General features: G+C 36.5%; 1 protein-coding gene across 7 annotated transcripts in view; it reads right to left on the reverse strand.

The window, feature by feature from the left end:
• Window positions 1-15,711, reverse strand: part of LRRC7 (leucine rich repeat containing 7) — a 491,842-nt gene that overhangs the window by 30,560 nt on the left and 445,571 nt on the right. For all 7 annotated transcript variants that reach the window (XM_070268846.1, XM_070268842.1, XM_070268844.1 and 4 more), the window contains one exon: window positions 2,558-2,650. In XM_070268846.1, coding sequence (XP_070124947.1) covers window positions 2,558-2,650 — 93 coding nt within the window. The remainder of the gene's footprint in view (window positions 1-2,557; window positions 2,651-15,711) is intronic.

The raw sequence follows: 15,711 nt of genomic DNA on the forward strand, positions 1-15,711 counted from the left end.
ACTGCTTGGTATTTTTGGGTTGGTATAGGCATTGGGTTCTACTCTAAATTTTATGCAACTACTACAAGGATGGGGCACTGGAGATAAAGAAATGCAACTGAATTTCCAAGAGATTAGTGCCCCTTCCTTCTTAGTGCATTAAATTCTTGTATAAATTGTCAGAGCCAATGTCTTTTAACTAAGTATCTCTCATACATTTGGCGTGACAACAAAAGTGGTCAATAAATTAGGAGCAGTCTTGAAAGTCTTCTGCAGATTTGGAACTTCTAATTACTCCCATCAATTTTACAATAATAGAGAATCGCTTTTCAGTTTGTGAAGTGTTTTAGAGAGTAATCAGGCAAAGAAAAGTGCTTTTGGGGAGAAATATTTCAATGGACACATTATGCAATTCAAGCTCTATATCTATTGCATTTAACCAAAAGAGCAAATTATAAGATCATAGCAATAGTTCAGTCTCGGTAGAGTCATCAAAATGTTACAGATGAGAAATTAAATCAATGGTTTTAAAGTGTTGATATTTATCATAGTGGAAGAGTTACAGGCGATGTTGTGAAAGCCTCATGTCTACTGTCCCCTTCAGTTGAAAATAACGGCAGAAAAGCAACAGCATTCAGACATCTTGACTATTTAGCAATCTGTTCATCCTTAATTTAAAAACATTTATTATCCTGTGCCTTCCAAAAATCTAGTGAAAAGATGTATATGCTGGTGAGAAAGGAGAGAAAAACATGTCTTTTGAATTTCAACTATCTTAAGAATGATGAGGTTACTATCTTTTCATTGAAAGAACTTGTAGAGGAGATGTAAAACCAGAGACAAAAGGGAGGCCAAGGTGAATAAGACATAATGATTTGAGGCTTTTAGAAATACCATCATATGTTTCTGATAATTTTGAACTTTTATACTTTTTTTTTTTTGAGGAAGATTAGCCCTGAGCTAACATCCATGCCCATTTTCCTCTATTTGATGTGGGACACCTGCCACAGCATGGCCTGACGAGCGGTGCATAGGTCCGCATCCGGGACCTGAACTGGTGAACCCCAGGCCGCCAAAGTGGAACATGTGAACTTAAGTGCTGTGTCACTGGGCTGGCCCTGAACTTTCATACTTTTTGTCTGAGGATATATTAATCATATATTAAAATTCAGTAAACATTTGGTCCTAGTAAACCATGAGGTATTTTAATTCTACTAAATCAATGGTTACCTTCAACATCATTTCAAATTGGAAATGCAGTAGTTACTTACGCACAGACATTTTCTAACTGGCATTCCCCTAATTATATAGGACTGCCTCATACACTTTCCTTCTATATAAATAGCTGCCCCAGTCAATTGACTAAAGGAGCTCCCATCGAGGTCGCTGGAGATTTCTTTCTAGTTCCTTCCATCCTAACATGTATAGTGTGAATAATTCTTTTTTCTTCTAGTCCTCTTCCTCTCTTCTTCTTCTCCAGAAAGGAACAGAATGGTAGGAGACAAGAAGATTGGGAAGAAGTGGAGGAAAATGAGGAATTAAAGGCATTGTTTCAGGCTACAGAAATATCCAGAGTGGGGGCATCCAAGTTTTTTCAGAAGCAGGTCTTATGATCAGAAATTGATTTGTGGGTTATTTTTATGATAATTGTGAGTCAAAAGGACCTGCACCAGGTTGTGACTCAAAGGTAAATTGAGAGCCTGTGGAGGTCTTATTCATACCTAATTTCTGTCTTTCTTCATCAACCCAAAGTTTTATGATGTCACTTAATACAATTAAATTTGATGAGCTCAAACCCGGATAGTTTCAATTATCATCAAATTATAATTAGTAACTGATTCAAAGCTGAGCGTATTAAATGCTGATGGTAGCAGGGCAGGTTAGGTAGCTCGCAGTAAATTTTTTGAAATAATAAAGTCAGGTGGTCGACATGGGATCAGATAGGCCAAATGTGAGCATGGGCAGCATGCTGGACGTTCAGACAACGATTGTGGTTAGAGTTGGAGTGGTAGCGATCCTTTACTCATGGTTTGACAAACAGGGGTAAGCATGAGAGGAGGACCTGATTCCACTGGCATGGCTAACTCTGATTTTCTCATAGAATATTCGTTTCCATGGTCTTTCAGTTCTACAATTCTATTAGTGAAATACTCATAAACATGATAAGTTAAAGAGGTGTCAATCAGCTGGCCCTGGCATTGAATCACTATGTAATCACTCTGTTACCATGAGAAAACAAATAAGTGATCTACAAGTAAGCTCTTGGAAACAATTTGTTAGAAACTGCCTGTATATCTTTCTTTACATATATATAGTTGTGAATAAAACAAAAAGCAAAAAACAAATAACACTCCTTTCAAAGAGAATGCTTAAATTTATTTTTTCTTATTCTTAGGATTTGTCAATCACTGCAGTGAATTATTTTTACCCTGTGCTGAAAAACTTTCTAATTGGCTTCACAGTTAGCTACCTTATTAAAGCAAAGTAAAAATGCTTACAGTTTTTTCTAAGCTTTTTTGCTGCAGTAGAAGACAGTGTTTTTCTAATTAAAACTGTCAACAAGAAATTCACTTCTTACCTTGTCAGAAGGCTTAAATGGATTTCCTTGTCCACTAATTCCACCACTGATACTAAATCCAAGGCCAGGGTTCTTTTCTATTCTCACACAAAACTATGTAAAAAAGATAGAAAAAGGCAATCAAATATATACATCAAAGCTAACATCTTCAAATAACCACATCCCAATGGGATAGATTCCATTCCACTGAAGTTTCAGGGTTAGCCTCTTTTAGCTTGTACACAAAAGACAGTATAAACGCTGACAAAATATTTGGTGTTTCTGTATGCATCAGTTATGACTGAAACTAGCTTGAAATTACCTGGGCAAGCAGATGTTAGTAAGTATTTATTCGTTACTGTGTGCAGGACTAAATTTTGATTAGCAGTTTTAAAAAATTAAAAGCCTGATAACAGTGAAAAGATTGTGAATTATTTTAATATCTGCTTTAAATGCACATATATTCTGGCTAATTAGAAAGGACTACTAATTAGAAAGGACCCTGTGAATAAGTGGAAGAAAATTTGCAAATGTAGAGTGAGGGAAAATAGGGCTATTTAAACAAATTGCTACTGCTTTCTAAGAGAGTAGTACCACTCATCTCCTCAACAGATAATTCTATTGGTTAGAAATTGCAGGACTTTTAGTTTGAGAAAGAGGATTGGCCATAGCTTGAGTGAGGGTGAAACAAAGGAAGAGGGAGATACTCAGTAAAGTGTTCGGGTTTGGCAGCAGCTCCTGCAGAGGGAGTTAGTGATCTTAGAAAAAGGAGGAGAACATCGTGAAAAAGAAAGAGGTCAATAATATGGAGAAATTGTTGGTGACAGGGAATTGTCAATAAATATTTAGGACTATGATGACTAATATTCTACTATTCTGTGCTATATTACTTCCCAAACTCCAAATCATCAATGAAAGTCTGTTAAACACAAGAGCCTGTGCTCTGTAGTACTATGGAGAAACGATGGCATTAGGAGGTCCACCTTGGGGTAAGGCCATAGTAAAGATGATAGATACTGTAAGAGCTGATACAAAGACTGTGGATCAAGAATTCAGCAGAAGGGAATCAGTGCCAGGAATGACCTGGAGAAACTATAACAAACCTATTCTTGATGATCCTGAGCTGGGGCTGTGTGTGGGCTGTGGTGAAAATGCTAGTTTTCTATGTAAGTGGCGCAGAGTGACTCCAGATGATTGAAAGACTTGGGGCCCCAGAGGTAGCATGCACTTTGGTTACATAAAGAAAAAAAACCCCACTTCTATAACTTTTGAGTACAGAACAAGTACTGGACCTAGGTGAACCAAGTCTTACCGGAGATAAGGACGCAAAAGATTAACAAAGAGTTCAGAAAAAAATATAAAGAAATACATTAACGTATATTTTCTATTTATATAGAGATATACTGGAAAAGTTTTCAAAGATGATTGGAAATGTTTGCTTTCTTAAATCACTTAATGTTTTCCCCAGCAATCTTGCTTAGTCTATTAATTTGCTTATGGGCAAATGCAAATTCCCAAAATGCTCTCTGTATTTTTATTTTAAAGGTTCCTTTAATTCCTACTTCTTAGTTAGTTCAAGGCAAACTGGAGTCCTGTTCCTGACTTAATTAGCATATACTGTGAGTCACTGGGAACTGGATCAATTAGGTTTGGCTGTTTAATGGGACTATCCTTAATTCACTGTCATATTTTGTAATAGTAAATATAATGTTTAACTATTATGTAGTTCATTTGCAACATAAGGGCAAAAAACTATCCACTAATGTGATTTTTATGGTAGAGTCACTAATGAATAGTTTCTAAATTGTGGGTAACTCCAATTACCATAAGTATTCTCCCATATATTTATTTTAAATATGTTTAATCACAACTTTAATTGAGCTGGATTTGTTAAAACCAGTTATAATAGGGTGGTGGAAACTACAGTTTATAATAGTTCTGTATTTATATGGCTCACGGTCTGTGGATGTGAACATATAATAGCTTGATATAGCTCGAAGGAATATCTTAGTTTTATTCAGTACACCAGTTTACCTTGTAGTGTTTCTTGTTATTAGTGGCTAATTAGAAAACAGAAAGAAAGGAATTAATATGATTTAAACATTTTGCCTCTGTGTTTTCCCACATATCTGTGCATTTTTAATTAAATTATTTAAAATTTGGGTTACATCTGTCCAACGTAAAAATTTTATATTGCATAATATAATATGTGGGAGGTACATGCACTTCTGGCTTTCCCCAGGCCACCATAAAACCTGAACGGAAACATATGCAACAGATTTTATTTACAAAGTAAATTGCTGAGAGTAGTTTCCAGTCATGCTCTTTCAGGGTAGTGACTATATCTATTTTATATTATTGTCAATCTGGAAGACAGTAAAAATCTAAGGGAAACAATTTCATATGTGCCAAGTATATGAAGAACTGCCTCAATATATTTTTTAATAATAGAAATAATAAAGGTGACACTGTGGTTTTATAAATGTGACAAACAACCATAAATTCTGATCTAAAGCTAGACTACCCGTGGGCATGCTACAGTGTGGCTAATAGGTTGTGTTGTGACTGTTGTGTCCCATAAAGCATGTCAGAGAGAGTACTCATCTCACATATAAGGAGTTCCACCTGCCTGCCAAGGCCCAAAGGGGCCATAAAATGTAAGAGAAGAGAACACCTCACAGCCAAGAAGCAGTCTGAAACTAAAGAGGATTGGCAAAGAGGAAAGGCAGTGTCCTAGCAAAAGGTCAGATCCAGAAGGCTAAGAAATAGCTTTAATGAGAATCAGCATTTAAATTTTCTATTAAGATATTGATATCAATGAATGAAATTTCTGGCTGAAGATATAAGCAACAGCCTGGCAGTCAATGGTGCATTTGCTTCTTTCAGAGTCTGCTTCCATCATTTGACTTTACTTCATACTTCTGGTCTGTGTTAATCTTGCCTAATTAAAATACTGGGTCTTATTTTAGAAAGACCCATAACAAAATGAATTCTTATGTAGCAATGGGCCCTGTGAGGTCAGAATCTATAATCTATAGAAGGTAGTGATTTGATTTGGTCTAACAGTGCTCTAAAACCTAGCAGCAAGAGCAAAGGAAATGGTTGTACCTGTGTGTGTGCACATGTATGCGAACAAACAACGTGTGTGTGTGTGTGTGTGTGTGTGTGTTGGGAGCTATAACTCAGAATTAGGGACTTGCATTACAGAAAGATACCTGGTAATGCTGTAATGAACTGGCTTACTACACTACGTTCCAGTGGCCATTCTCTTTCCTAGCAGTACGTATTATGGCTTTTAGTGGATACCTGTTGTTTTTGCTGCCCAAGATCCATCATCCTTCTGGTAGCTATACGTTAATTTCTTTTTGAAGCACCACCCACTTCCCTATTCTCAACGTGTATGCTTTGGTGAATTGGGTTATCTAGACCTAAAACAAAGCACTGTATACCCTAAAAATATGATTGTTTATATTATGGGCAGTACTCCAATCAAAAAGGAGAAATGAGATGCCCACTAGGATTCCTAGGAAGGAGACTCTTGCTCTTTCTTGCTAGTTTTAAATCTGAGAGGATCTAGAGCTGTCGAGCTATCTTTCTATAATGAGGGGAAAGACGTTTTGAGATAGGAACCAACCCATGGAGAAAGAAGTCATGACTTCTACTGAACAGAGCATTAACAAAGCTTGCCCATCCTGGGAGTTTCAGCTTATATGAGTTAAAATGTTCTTTTGTGCTTAAATCTTATCAGGTTGTCACTTATAATCAAGAGGATTAATTGATAAAAAATTGAGGAGAAACTTGCTTATTTACAGATATTAAATAATTTCTTATCTTTTATTTAAAAAAGAAAAATTATACACTTGTTTGAAACTCCTTTTGGGAAATAAAGCAAGCAGAATCTTAAGTATCTGTTCTGTGAGAAATTTAAGGTAAGGTTTTGATCTATTGGAAGGCTTTTAATTGCTGAAACATCAAGAAGGAAACTTGTAACCAAGAACATCCCACTTGTGAGGCCATTTCCAGAGCTGAACCCTGAGCATATTACCATAGAGAGGTTTTGGTGAAGAGGCATCCACATCCACACGGATTCCTATGCAAGTAGGACATCTGAATTACCTCCTTAGATCTATTATGTTAGCTCTTCATTGACTATCTAGAACAATGGTTTGCACATGGTTAGCACTCCATTAATTTTTCGTTGAATAAACAAATGAATGAGGTAATATGTATGTGTGACCAAAGATACATACTCTTAAATACAAGTCATCAAAAGTATATGATAACTCCTTGTTAAAACATGTGATGAGGTTTTAGAAGGAGTGCCAATTATTCAAAGGAGTACTTCAATTATGTAATTAACTGCTTGGAAAAACCATTATAGGTTTGAAAATGAAAATTGTTGTAGAAATCATGATTAATGCCTTTATTCCACAAATATTTATTGATTTCCTACTAAGTGCCAGGCACTTTATCAAACATATAAAAAAAATCCTTGTCATCCTGGAATTTACATTCTAATGGGGAAGAGAGATAGTAAACGTGTAAAGAATAAACAGTTTCAGATATGAGGCGAGCTGTGAAAAAAAGAAAGCAGAAAAGGTGGTAGAGAGTGATGGAAAAGGAATGAGGAGCTGTATTAGGTAAAGTAGCCGAGAAAGGCCTCTCTGAGGATGTGACATTTGAGCAGAAGTGTGAATAATGTAAAAGATCAAGCACAGGACAATAGGAAAAATGATAAAATTATTCCAAGCAGGGGAACAGCAAGTTTAAATGCCCTAAATATAGATGGGTCTTTGTAAAGTTAAGAAACAAGATGGCTTAAGGATAAACATATAGATCAATGGCATAGAATTGAGAGTTCAGAAATAAACCCTAACGTTTATGGCCGACTGATTGTCAACAAAAGGTCCAAGGTAATTCAATGAGGAAGGAATAGTCTTTTCAATAAATGGTTCAGGGACAACTGGAAATCCACATGCAAAATAATGATTTTTACACTCACCTCACACCAAACAGAAAAATTGACTCAAAGTAAATCAGGGAATTAAATATAAGAGCTAGAACTATACAGCTCTAAGAAGAAAATATAAGAGCAAATCTCCATGATCTTGAGTTAGGCAATGATTTCTTAGATATGAAACCAAATATGACAAAAGAGATGACTGACTTTATCGAAATTAAAAACTTTTGTGCTTAAAGGAGACAAGCAAGAAAAAGAAAAGGCAACCCACAGAATGGGAGAAAATATTTGCAAATCATATATATGATTAGAGTCTCGTTTCTAGAATATATGAACAACTCTTACAAGTCAATAATTAAAAGACCCAAAAAACCTCATTAAAAAATGGACCTAATTAAAAAAACTAATTAAAAAATTTTAATAGACATCTCTCCAAAGAAGACATATGAATGGCTAATAAACACATGAAAAGACAATCAACACCCTTAGTCATTAGAGGAATGTAAATTAAAATCACAATGAGGTATTACTTCACAGGATGGCTATAACAAAAATGACAGACAATCACAAGCAGTGGTGAGGATGTGGAGAAATTAGAACACCCATTCATTGCTGGTGGGAATGTAATATGTGGCACCCAGTTTAGAAAAGAGTTTGGAAGTTCTTCATAATGATAAACATAATTACCATATAACCCATCAATTTCATTCCTAGGTAACTACCTGAGAAAAATGAAAACATACATCCACATACAAACTTGTACATGAATGGCTTATTATTCATAATAGCCAAAAAGTGGAAACAACCCAAATGTTCATCAACTGGTGAATGGATAACCATATGTGGTATATCCATATAGAGAAATATTATACGGCAATACAAAGGAAAGAATTACTGGTAGATGCTACACTTAGCACATTAAGCTAGTTGAAATTAGCCAGTCACAACAAACCCCACATATTACGTGATCTCATTTATATGAAATGTCTAGAATAGGCAAATGTGTAGAGACACAAAGTAGATGAGTCCTTGTCTAGGGCTGGGGGGGAATGGAGGGGAGGGGGTATGGAAAGTGACTGCTAATGGGTACAAGGTTTCTTTTAGGAATGATGAGAACATTTCAAAATTAGATTATGGTGTAGGTTGCACAATTATATAAATATACTCAAAACCACTGAATTGAACACTTTCAACAGGTGAACTTCATGATGTGTAAATTATATCATTGAAGCTGTTGAAAACAACAACAACAACAAGATCGGCATGACTAGAGAGAAAATAGCTAAGGAAAGAGCGGAAGGAGGGGAGGCAGGCCCAGATCTGAGGGGACTTTATGCCATAGTAAAGACTTAAAGGATTCAGGAATTTCCAGGCTACAAGGGCTTTTTAAGCAGAAGAGTGACATGATCTCATTTATCTTTTAAAAAGCTCATTCTGGCAGTGGAAAATAGATTGGAATGAAGCACCTGGAAGGAGGGAAGACAATTAGGGGGCTATTGAAGGGGTTAGGGGTGAGGCAATGGCTGACCAAGGTGGTAGCAGTGCAGGTGAGAAGTGGTAGATTCAAAATATATTTTAATGGAATTGCTGTGTACTGGATGTAGGCTGGGAGAAAGGGGAACCAAGGATGTTTGGCTATAGCAACAGGGTGAATAGGAGAGCCATTAACTGAAAAGGGAAAGTCTGGAAGAGAGACAGGTTGTGATAGGGGCAGGGGCAGGAAGTCAAGAGTTCCTGTTGACCCTGCTAAGTTTAAGAAATTCATTGGACCTCCAGGTTGAGATATCAACAAGTTAGTAATTGAATACAAACATGTGGAGTGCAGGGGAGGGCTAGGGCTGGCGATATAAATTTTGGAGTCATCTATCCTGGAACTCAATGAGATCATCGAGGGGAGAGTATGGATACAAAAGAGAAGGGGGTCAAGGCCTAAGCACTGGCTCACTCTACCACTTAAAGGTCAGGAACAGAAGGACAACCAACAAAGAAACCAGGAAAGAATGGCTAGTGCGGTAAGAGGAAACCCAGTAGTGGGAGCCAAGTGAAGAAAATGTGCACAGAAAGAGGAAGTCAAGCCACATGCTAAGAGATCAAATGAGATGAGGATGGAGATTTGACCAGGGGACTTGACAGAAGGAGAGAATGCTTCCTGGAATGAAATTAAATTTACTGCTACTTTTACTTTTAGCTCCTGGTCTTATGATTATTACATAACAGTGCTTGTATGATAAAAAGTACTATGTAATTATAAGGTATTATAATTTTTTGTTTTGACTTACAATATGCACATTGCATAGCCATACAAATTCTACATAAAACTTCTCAGCATTTCCAAAATTTCTATTGCGCCTGTGTGATAGGTAATAATAATTATAAAAATATGCCAATGTTAATATTCAAGAATAATTAGTATTTTTTGATCCTTCTATTTTCATACCTTTTTCTGTTGTGAATTAGAGATGCAAGTCCAACTCAAAGTCTTAATTAAATCTTTGAAAAGATATACTAATAGAAAGATTGATGAATAAAATCCTCTGATGTAGCATTTTCTAGATCTTTCAGAAAAAATTAGCTGACTCTGTATGCATCTAGGAAATAGAAACTTGAAGGCTTTTTTAGTCTATAAATAAATTTTAAAGGTTATTCATTTCTCATTTTTCATTTCACACTTAAGGAAACCAATAAGGTCATACACATATTTAGTGGAACAATGAAAGAGGCCTTCTGATTCCTACTGCAGTGTTTACTGAATTCTACTATTCGACCACACAGCCTTACAAAGTCAATTTGTAGAATCTGTGGTGCTGAGTTATACACTATTTGTGTTAAACCATGAATTGCAATTTCAGGAGCAGTATTGTTTTGGTTATTGAAGAATAAAATTTTATGGGGAAAATATTTCTAAGCAGCAATACTTTAAGCGGGGCAGGATGAGCTATGGGATGTCCCTGAAATCATTTGGGTAAATAACCTACCTTGAAACCATTTTAATATCGATTTTCTAACCATCTTTATTAGATTTTTCCTTCTTAATGTAAAAATTAATGATTTAAATAAAACAAGTTTTTCTTCTTACATCAAACACTCAAAATAATGTCGTTTTCTTCACTTGGCCCCAGTAGATGACAGCTTCACCTGGAACCCATGTGAGCCCTGACCAGGCATCTAATCTAAAGTAATGTCTGAAATCATATCTATTAGCCAACTGCTTCATGTCCTCCACATATTATTAAGTATTAAAAAGATTTATTCCGGGGTAGACTACAGCATCTCCTTCTGGGAAAATTTTGGAGGTTTGCTTTTTTCCCCCTTGAATATGATGGATACAAATTGCTTTGTATAACTCACAGAGGCCGATTCTAATGTAATCTTATAAGTTATCTTTCAGGCACAATTTTAGTTCGAATGTATGCTCACAGGAACTGACAGGAGACAGCTATGGAACTCCTGCCATCCCGATGTGTTAGGTTAATTAGCAGGCATGTCCTCTTGTCTGGGGCAGACATGGACAGGAGGGTCTATTTTTGCATTGTTCTACTCTTCCAGTGTGAGTTTACTCTTGACCTCTATGCTAGGCCACAGCAATAGGCTGCAGTATGTACCGTGGTAGACTCATGAAACTGGGTTCTGATCCCAACTCAGCTTCCACATTGTTGTGTGGCCACAGGCAAGACAGTTAACTTCTCTGAGTCTTAGTCTCCTAGTCAATAAAACAGAAACTGCTCTACTCATATCACAGCATTACTGATTCGATTCAGTTAACATTGGAAAGGATTTGAGACTTCTGAAGCATCATGCTGATGTTTTTCCTTCCTATTTCTGCTTTAATATCTGTATGTTCCACCTATATAAATATCCATTGCCTTGGGATATACATTTGCAAAAGAGAAAAATCAAGTTAATGTTATTTCCTTCTAAAAATATTCAACAAGTTATGGACAATTTATTTATACTTTTAAATAGTGATAATAACAATATATTATTCAGCTGGTAAATTATTGAGCTATAGAATATCTAAAGTATTGGTTCTCAGCCTTGGCTACTCAACAGAATCAACTGAGGAGTTTCAAAAATTCCCATTACCCAGTCACATCCAGACTAACAAAATTAGTTTCTTTGGGGATGAGGTCAAGGCATCAATGCTTTTTAAAGCTCCTGAGCAGACTCTAATGTATAGCTGAGGTTGAGAACTGATAGAAAGCATTATTATATTGTGAAGGGGAGGGTAAGGGAAACAGGATCTTTAAGGCTCTACCCTTGGACTGGGAAACAAAGGGAAGAGCTGTCAGGATGGATATGATGGCTGGGAGTTTTTCAAGTGGAACAAGAATCAAGCCTTCGCTTTCTGGCTTTCTTCAGTTCACGACTTTATACGACTTTCATTTTATTTTCTATAATGTTCATCAATAATCATAATGGTTTGTGTACTAAACTCCCTTTTCTAAGAAAAATCCCCTGATAATGAACTCCAAGTGACATGCATATGGTTTTGTGTTGTAGATAATTTGTTGAAAAAGAAGCTCTATTATTAGAAATCAGATTTCTAGTCTATAGAAATTAATACCTTGAATCTGGGTAGCACTTCATGGTTTAAAAATCACTTCCATATGTTTTATTTCATTTGATCCTAGAGATGAAAACAGACTTGAAACTTAATGTCTATGAAAAATAAACAAGCAAAAATAAGTGTATTAAATTAGAATTCTTGGATATTTTGCCCTGTTTTACTGTGATGGGTAGTTTGAAAGTTGAGATGGTTTCATCCTTGAGGAGGAACATGAAAGTTTACTAAGTGCTTCTTTATGGCTAAACAAAGTTGAGTACTCTGCCTAGGTCCAAAATGACCTTCATTGAATTCATCCCGTCGTCAGTGGTAGCATTTATTATATATCTTCATTACTATATTGAATTTATTTTAATCAGATTGGAAGCGCATTAGTTCTTTAGGTCACACGACAAGATACAGAGGTATGTTTTTGTCAATAATAAAACTTTCCATTTGTTCAGTCCGTTCTGCTTCTCAAAGCATTGGAAGTGTTTCATGTGAGTTTCATGTGAGTTCATCTGCATAATGCAGTTCTATAGTTCTGAACTGTAGCTGGAGCAGGTCTGATCAATATTATTTGACAGAAGAGGACACTGAGGCCACAGCAGGCAAGTGTCTGAGATCATGTGGTTAATTTCATGGTAAGATGGGGACACAGAACTTTGGTTTTGGGTCAGACAAACCTAGGTTAAAATTCCAGCTTGACCACTTACAACTTTCACAAGTTATTTATTTTCTCTGTGCCTTGCTTTCTCCATTTATAAAAAGGAAATAAGATTATTGTGAATGAAAGAGTATGTGTAAGCAGGACCAGTTATATAATTAGCGGGACCTGGTGCAAAATGAAAATGTGAGGCTCCTGGTTCAATGATTATTAAAATTACAAGGTGGTGACAGCAGAGCATTAAACCCAGTGTGGGGCCGTTCTAAGTGCAGGACTTTGTGCAACTGCACAGGTCACACAGCCCTGAAGCCAGGCCTGTGTAAGATACGTACTATATACGCACATATATACTATACGTATTTATTATAGCAGGCACGCAATGTAGGGTAACTGTTGTCCCGTCTTATCCTATTTTCATTCAGACTTATTTTCCCTAAATTAAAAAATGTGTATTCATTGTAATTGGATATTTTTTTCACCTGTAGCGTTCCAAGAAGTGATTACTTTTTTTTACTTTAATAGAAATTTTTATGCTTTATCACTCTGTGGAGTCTTTGTACCACGTTTATGATGTCTCCTTGCACTTAAAAATTATGAATAATTTAGGTTTTTTCCATATTGTACTCTACCAAATTTAACATTAGTAGTTGTGATCATTTAAGAAAACTGTGTTTTTCTCTCTACGGCTCTTTTAATGCACCACTAGACATGCCTTATGAAAACAGAGTGCCTTGATTTATACGCCAGAAACTCATCTTAGAAATTTTTAGTTATCTCCTTGGTCTTTGCACTTCAATCACTACTCTATAATTTTCACGTGAAACTATAAGGTTTTGAAATGTAATAAATATTTTTCTTCATTTGTTCTGAATTTTCAAAAGAAATATAACTTAGAAAAATAAAAAATACATGAAATATTTTCATTATGAGAGCAAATTACATAACCTTCTTCAGCCTCTTCTCTTGTTTTTTGTTTTTGTTTGTTTTTCTATCTATAGACTAGTGAGGTTGGGACTGATAATCATTAAGTTTCCTCCAATGTTTTAATTCTTAGAATCTTGTATTTCTGTTTTTTTTTTTTCTATTTCTATACTCTCAGCGCCAGCCTTACTTTGTGTGTGCGTGCGTGCGTGCGTGTATGTAGAATTGTATCATTTGGCTCTCACAAAAACTTTTCGAATGTTGTGGGTGGGTGGCTAATGGTCTCATTTTATGAGAAAAACTGAACCTCAGAAAGAGTCAATGACTTGGCCAGGGTCACAAAGCTAATAAACGTTAACATAAGACTTGAACTCCAAGTTCTGAGACCCACTCCTAGTGTTCTCTTTCTCGAATGCTATATTGCTAAATGAAGAAGTGGAGCGGATGGAAACAGAAAGAGAGATGAAAGAAAACAGAGTAGCCGTCAGCGGTGTGCTGGACGAGGCTGAAGAGCTGGGGCAGGGGCGAGCGCTGGTTTGCAGCGAGCGCCGAGTTCCCTGTGCAATTATCCCCACAATTTCAGCCTACCGGCGTGAGGGCGCTGACGGCGGAGCTGGGCAGAGACGCGCACAGCAACGCGCGGCGTGAGTCGGTTCCAGCACGACACTGGGAGTGGACAAATACTACACCGAATTGGCAAAAAAGGACTGAGAAACTGTCTCCATATTTATACCTCGGGGGAAGGGAGAGCACAGTTTGGGGAGGAGCGCTAGTTAAAGGCTTCTTAGGCTTTCTCCGGGCCGCTCCAAAGTGCTTATCTCAGCATTTCAAGCCATCTCAGCCTGAAACAAAGGCAGAAAAACTGGGGAAGCAAGAGGAATCATACTGAAGTCCCTTCCTAACACAGCCATTGGATGTTTAAGTTTTTACCCCTCAATTTGAAAGGCATCTGATGCTGTTAGAGCTGTGAATCAGAACACTTGCAAGTGACTGTAAATGCCTTCTCTGGAAGAATCACGAGGTTTTACATTCAACAAGCATGCAAACTTTACAACTTAGTTATCTTCTCATTAGTCAAACTATACAATTTATGTATTTTTTTGAGAAATAATGTAAAAAAGATCTTTACATTCAGAGTGTTCAGAATAACTGCATGCTAATCCTAAGCCTACGATTCAAGGCAGGAGAAACAGAGGGCATTGATTTCACTGGATTTTTAAATGCCCTGATTCTGGGAGAAAAAAATCATGTAGCTGCTAACAGGAATAACTAAGTCAGAGAACTGGGTCTGGGTTATGATGTTTATGGGTGAAGGGGTATGAACAATTTTTAACCTTCTAAGATGCCGGTGGTAAAGCATAGTTTAAAACTTTAACTTTTTAGACTTCCTGGAGAATTACAATCCTCACATTATCACCTGATTAAAGACACTTGAAATCCAACAGTTGGCTTAGATCAAGGCAGGATAGGAAGAGAATTATCTTAACAAAAGCTAAGATTCTGAAAATGATTAATACAAATCTCAGCTTCAAGAAGAGTATTAAGAAATAGGGGAGCTGTCTAGAGCAGCTGGGATCCAAATAATAAATGGCTCTTAACAGTATAAAGGAAAAAATGAGAATGAAGATAATCTTGTCTGATATGTTTTGAAAATATGGTGGAGCGATATGTGAAGCTTTGAGAAAGCAATGATAACGTGCAAGCTTTAGGAACCATAGTCAGGAGTTAGTGAAGTCAGTGGGAGCTTTGCCTAATTATCTGAAGAATAAAATAAGAGAAATTAATTCTATGAGAGTATGAAGATCTGAACGTCTTATTTTCTAAGCTTAATATTGAGTCATATTAGTAGCTTTTGGAGCGTTTTGGAAATGTTTCCCTTCTAACTGCTCTTTATCATTTTCTTCATAGCAAGGCTTTATCTCTATACTATGCAACAATCAGAAGATCAAACTTTTAAAAAAATGTGTCTACAAATCGAGGGGAATATACAGTTTACATTTCACAGTGTCAGTTTCACCTGAGGCCTTGGTAAATACACCTCATCCACTGATGCTCTTTGTAATATTCAGGAGCCGTGCTGCAGA

Source organism: Equus caballus, chromosome 5 (genome assembly GCF_041296265.1).
Source record: "Equus caballus isolate H_3958 breed thoroughbred chromosome 5, TB-T2T, whole genome shotgun sequence".
Taxonomy (NCBI): Eukaryota; Metazoa; Chordata; class Mammalia; order Perissodactyla; family Equidae; genus Equus; species Equus caballus.